This window comes from Armigeres subalbatus, unplaced genomic scaffold, assembly GCF_024139115.2.
Source record: "Armigeres subalbatus isolate Guangzhou_Male unplaced genomic scaffold, GZ_Asu_2 Contig14, whole genome shotgun sequence".
Lineage (NCBI taxonomy): Eukaryota > Metazoa > Arthropoda > Insecta > Diptera > Culicidae > Armigeres > Armigeres subalbatus.
This window is the reverse complement of record NW_026942176.1, coordinates 204,320-210,052: the sequence shown is the minus strand read 5'-3', so window position 1 is coordinate 210,052 and position 5,733 is coordinate 204,320. Positions and strand designations below refer to the sequence as shown.

At 41.1% G+C, this 5,733-nt stretch overlaps 2 protein-coding genes across 2 annotated transcripts; one reads left to right on the top strand and one right to left on the bottom strand.

Moving 5' to 3' along the window:
- Nucleotides 1-684: 684 nt before the first annotated feature.
- On the bottom strand, nt 685-2,688 carry LOC134202746 (cytochrome P450 4d1-like). Its single transcript, XM_062677744.1, has 3 exons — nt 1,735-2,688; nt 1,537-1,670; nt 685-1,159 (listed from the first exon to the last, which is right to left on the bottom strand). Exons 1-3 carry the CDS (start codon nt 2,647-2,649, stop codon nt 712-714), a joined length of 1,497 nt encoding a protein of 498 aa, XP_062533728.1. The 5' UTR covers nt 2,650-2,688; the 3' UTR covers nt 685-711.
- Nucleotides 2,689-3,612: 924 nt separating this feature from the next.
- Nucleotides 3,613-5,247, top strand: LOC134202742 (cytochrome P450 4d2-like). Its single transcript, XM_062677739.1, has 3 exons — nt 3,613-4,527; nt 4,589-4,722; nt 4,800-5,247. Exons 1-3 carry the CDS (start codon nt 3,613-3,615, stop codon nt 5,245-5,247), a joined length of 1,497 nt encoding a protein of 498 aa, XP_062533723.1.
- Nucleotides 5,248-5,733: the final 486 nt, after the last annotated feature.

The window sequence follows — 5,733 nt, the reverse complement described above, 5'->3', positions numbered from 1 at the left end:
ATAAGATATTCTTGTTTATGTTAAGATTGTCAAAAATGTATCTATCTGATGTAAAGTTGGTTTGGTAACGTTTTACACTAAGTTCTTCGGAACTACGATGTGGAACTCTCGCCTCTTTCGCAGTCGAATAGAATAAGTCAAGCTTAAAGATCAACCGATTAAGGCACCATTTCAAATCTTCCTCTCCGGAAGTTCTTTTGTAAGCAAAGATTTAAACGTCGATTTGACGAATCTGATGACACTTCCACGCAAACCAACTTCATCAACAGGCAGGGCCGGATTTACGGGGAGGCCGGCGGGTCCGTGGACCCGGGCCCCCACAAAGCTTATCTACCAAAATCAACCTTTTTTGTACATTTTGGGGCCCCCACATACCGTTGGCCCCGGGCCCCCCTCCGGCTAAATCCAGCCCTGTCAACAGGTAACAGAAGCCTTGACTTATTGGCCTTCACCTACGTATAGATGGTGTTGGTTTGCATGAGAGTGTTATTCGACTCGTAAAATAGACGTTTGAATATTTGTTTACAAAAGCAGATAAGTCGTTTTGATAATTTGGTATTGATTTATTGTTCTGCTTCCACCACTGCCAAAACAGTTCCATTGCCATATGATCTCATACACTAAAACGCTCAACTTTCCCAAGCTACAAGTGCTTTCTTGCTTTCGGACCAAACAAATTGTCGATTGAAAAAACTGTTTCTATTTAAGACTTCAACGCGAATGAAATATCAAAGGCATTTCATCCTGCGGTTTGAGGATCATTTCGGCCTTCACAGGCGGCTCATAATCGGGGCTGGGAAGTTCGACCCGACAGAGCCGAACGATCTTCGAGATGGTAGATTTGATCTCGTATTGAGCAAACTTCTGACCGATGCAGTTGCGACCTCCAGCACTGAAGGGAACATAAGCGTAGGGATTGAGCTTTTCGATGCCTCGTTCTGCGTCGAATCGCTCGGGGAGGAATTTTTCCGGCTCCGGGAAGTATTTCGGGTTGTGGTGCATGTTGTAGATTCCGATGGTGATGTTGGTGTTGATCGGGATGTCAACGCCGGATAATTTGACCTCTTTTATTGTTCGGCGAGATATGTATGGCACCGGTGGGAACATCCGGAGTGACTCTTTCATCACTAGGTCGAGATATTTTAGATCGTTCAAGGCACTGAAATAAGAGAACAAAATTAAAGCGTGCCTGAAAGAATTACCTTTCAAGATTGAATATGGATTTTATTACTACGGATGCTGAGAAAATTGAACTGATTTATGTTGGAAAACAGATCAGACTTCGCTTCTTAAACATAATTTAGCATAGACAAAATTATTTGTGGTATTGATTTTGATTAGATTCAGTTTGTCATACATTTATGCAAACTACTACCTAATCATATTTCAATATTGTAGCTACTCAATATTCATAGTTCATTCAGAAGCCGATTTTATGTATGGCACTAAGTATTGCATGATTAGTTTACTTACAAATGAGTATTTGAGCTACTTTTGAACGTATGAAATTGCACGTTTTGAATCATCGATACAAACCTTAGCGTAATTGGTGTATCAATTGAATCTCCCAGCATAGTCAAAATTTCCTCGTAGACCTTATTTTGAACATCCGGATATTTTGCTAACACATACAAAAGGAAAGTTATAGCGGATGCAGTTGTATCGTGCCCCTAAAACATTTAAAGTTTTATTACTAAAGCAGGTAGTTTATCTATCTTGATCTGTGAGTCTTACCGCAAACATAAAGGTATCCACTTCTTCTCTTATCTCTTCATCGGTAAGAGGTCGTCCATCGATTTTTGCTTGCAGCAAAATGTCCAATAAGGCCATCTTTTTCTTAGAGCCCAACAAATCGTCATCTGTTTTCAAATTTTCGTCACATCCGTCAACCAACGCGATTCTCCGCTTATCGATAATAGACAAGGTGAAGTCGCGAATTGTATTTAAATGCTTTTTATACGGTCCAAACTTGCTGCTGAACTGGAACATAAAGTCATTATTATACACCGTGTTAAACATCCTCCAGAAGACAATTTCCGAAATGTCTTCCACTGCCATCGTATAGCCGGATTGCTCCTTCTGGGCATTGGATTCCGTTCCCATGGCTGTTTCCACGATCACGTCCAGCGTGCAAAGCTTAACGAGAGGAAATATCCGTACTACCTTGCCCGAGTGACTCAAAAATTTCCGTGCCAATACCGTGCTCTTCTCATCAAACACCTGCACGAAATTATCCAAAATCTTAAAATGGAACGCCGGAGTCAGCGCCTTCCTATGCGTAAACCACTTGTTTCCATTGCTTATCAGTAGCCCCGTTCCCAACCACTCCAACAGCATATCGTAATCTTGGCTCTTGCAGTTGAACTCCGGACCGGTCATGATACGCTCGATTTCATCCGGTGCCATGTAGAACAACCAGAAGCCAAAACCTATGTCGATTTTGCACACCGTTCCGAAATCCCGCTCCAGCTGGATCAGCATTTGAAAGATGTAGGTTGATGATTTCCCAATGAACTGGTGACTATTTCCGATCAGGGGTAAACCGGGTGGACCCGGAATCGAACGGAATTGATTGCATAGCTGACGCCGCCACTGCCATACGTAAGCAATTAGCGCAATTATCGACGTTAGAAACACGACGGCAAACATTCTACGCTTAGTTCGAAGATACTGCTTGGGCAAACTACTGACTGCGACTGAACTATTTTATTACTCATTGGTTTGCACCCGAGCGTCTGTTTTGGTTGCTGTTGTTATCGGTGCGGCTAAGCGAATTGATGATAACGAAAAACAGAAGAGATTTAGTGGCGGGTATGGTTTGGTGCAAACAGTGTCGTAGAAAGAGGATTACTTCAATGTGAAATTAGTCACAAATGGAACAAACAATAGGTTCGAGCAGTTTGTGCAGTATAATGAATTGTTTAATTATGGTACGAAAAAAATGTCTTCTTCTTTCTTGACTATTACCCTCTTCTGGAACATTGCCGCCTCGCAGCTCAGTGTTCCTAAATTAGGAATGGAGTTTGCTCAGTTAGTAACAACCCTGCAGTTGCTTCCAACAACTTTCTCCGTTTGCTGTTCAAATTCCTCCAGGGAGCCGGGACTAAATGTCATTTCTAAGATTATTACTGAGTTTGTTTAAGTAATTAGATACCTTCGCTTCATGATTTTCTTACAAGAATAGACAAATTCCTGATCGTGAGATGAAAAATTCTATAGATTTAAAAATATTTGTTCTTCAACCAGGAGGAATGCATAACAGATATTATATAATATTATTGAAAATAAAAATGAATGTTTAAGTTTGAGCTTTTCGCATTGAATTGTGAATTGTGGATAATGTCCTATGACATATTTGGAATGGACTATTGACTTGGAATCTAGTCTCCCCTTAATCATGCCCGTTTTTGTACAAATCGAACCATATGCTTAATCTGTATCATATTTTGTTGACATCAATATCCACCCTCAGTAATCTATAGATTTGCAATCGACTATGATAACGACTACAATCAAATTGTTAAAACAAAAATATCTGAACCTCGTAATGGTTCAACAGTTCAGACGTGTTTTTCATTTGGTCGTCGCCGAATTATTTGCATTGCACTTAGAATGTTTGCCTCCGTAGTTATTACCGCGATAGTTGTAATAGCTGTTTACGTTTGGCAGTGGCGTCGTCGAATATGTAACCGATATCGTTCCATTCCGGGTCCGCCAGGACTGCCGCTCGTTGGAAACACTCATATGTTCATCGGGAAATCATCGACCTATGTCTTCAACTTGGCACTCGAACTAGAGCGGGAGTATGGCTGCGTGTACAAGCTGGACGTGATGTTTGACTTCTGGTTGTTTTACTGCGCAGCGGAGGACGTCGAACGTATCATGACCGGACCGGAGTTTAACTGCAAAGGTCAAGACTACGATATGCTGTTGGAGTGGTTGGGAACGGGGCTACTGATAAGCAATGGGAACAAGTGGTTTACGCATAGGAAGGCGCTGACACCGGCGTTCCATTTTAAGATTTTGGATAATTTTGTGCCGGTATTCAATGATAAGAGTACTGTGTTGGCTCGAAAGTTTTTGAGACACTCAGGTAAGGTGGTGCACGTATTTCCTCTGGTAAAGCTTTGCACACTCGATGTGATCGTGGAGACCGCCATGGGGACGGAATCCAATGCCCAGAAGGAGGAATCCGGCTATACGATGGCAGTGGAACATGTTTCGGAAATTATATTCTGGAGAATGTTCGACGCAGTGTACAACAATGACTTTATGTTCAAGTTCAGCAGCAAGTTTAGACCATATAAAAAGTATCTGGCGACAATTCGTGAATTCACTATGTCTATCATAACGAAAAGAAAAAACGCTTTAGTTGATAAAAGTGACGAAAAATCACCGATAGACGATGCTTTGTTGGGATCTAGAAGAAAAATGGCGCTTTTGGATGTTTTGATGCGCACTAATATCGCTGGACAACCTCTTACTGATGAAGAGATTAGAGAAGAAGTCGACACCTTTATGTTTGCGGTAAGTTTGATAAGTCTGACTCCGTATGCCAATACTGATCTGCAAAATTTGAAATTTTTAGGGGCACGATACGACTGCATCTGCTGTAACATTTATTCTATTCGCGTTAGCAAAACACCCAGATGTTCAGCAAAAGGTCTACCAAGAAGTCATTGCAGTATTTGGAGAATCAATCAACACTTCGATTACTCTTAGGTTTATTTCAAAAATTTAATTATTTCACTCTGATCTTGAAATAGTTATTCACTCTAATACTTTTTTTTCTATTTCAGCGCTTTAAATGACCTGAAATACCTCGATCTAGTGATTAAAGAAGCGCTGCGCATGTACCCACCGGTCCCATTTATATCTCGGAAAACCATCAAAGAGGTCGACCTCTCCGGCACAACCATCCCGATTGGTTCCAACATCACCATCGGAATCTACAACATGCATCACAACCCGAAATACTTTCCGGATCCGGAGAAGTTCATCCCCGAGCGGTTCGAAGCAGAGCGTGGCATCGAAAAGCGGAATCCCTATGCGTACGTACCCTTCAGTGCCGGAGGTCGCAACTGCATCGGCCAGAAATTCGCTCAATACGAGGTTAAATCGACGATCTCGAACATAATGCGGCACTGCCGAGTTGAGCTACCGCACCCGGACTATGAGCTGCCACTGAAGGTCGAGATGATCCTCAAACCGCAGGACGATATGCCTTTGATATTTTACCCACGATGAGCAGTTAAATGTATACGTTAGTATAAGGGTTATACTGGAAATGTTTCATTTTGAGAAGTGATCATTTCATTTCTGTGGGACCGTCATATGCAATAAGCTACAGTAATTTGCAGCAAACATAATAATGTGGAATTGAATTCATAATGAAAATATATTTGTTTGCGATGTGAAATACTATCCGATGAGATGCGTGCCATCACAAATCAATACATAAAGCTGGATAGCGATATTCAGGTGGTCCATGATATTTTAGTGTAAAGTATTGATATTGTCGTATGATCTTTTATCTCTTATATCAATCATGTCCATATCTCATATTTCTATCTAATCAACATTCGATATGAATGAGCTATTTTCGTCTACTCGGGCTCCCAGATACATTTCCAGTATGAAAGACGAAAACTTAAAATAGGTGACGGATCAATTTACCGAAAGTTACATACATATTAAGGGCATATTAATGAAAAGGATATTGTATGAAACACT

Coding starts and splice junctions, on each gene's coding strand:
- LOC134202742 (XM_062677739.1), top strand. CDS start 3,613: ATGTTTGCCTCCGTAGTTATTACCGCGATAGTTGTAATAGCTGTTTAC. Junction 4,528..4,588: donor TCGACACCTTTATGTTTGCG/GTAAGTTTGATA, acceptor TGAAATTTTTAG/GGGCACGATACGACTGCATC. Junction 4,723..4,799: donor AACACTTCGATTACTCTTAG/GTTTATTTCAAA, acceptor TTTCTATTTCAG/CGCTTTAAATGACCTGAAAT.
- LOC134202746 (XM_062677744.1), bottom strand. CDS start 2,649: ATGTTTGCCGTCGTGTTTCTAACGTCGATAATTGCGCTAATTGCTTAC. Junction 1,671..1,734: donor TGGATACCTTTATGTTTGCG/GTAAGACTCACA, acceptor TAAATGTTTTAG/GGGCACGATACAACTGCATC. Junction 1,160..1,536: donor GATACACCAATTACGCTAAG/GTTTGTATCGAT, acceptor CTCTTATTTCAG/TGCCTTGAACGATCTAAAAT.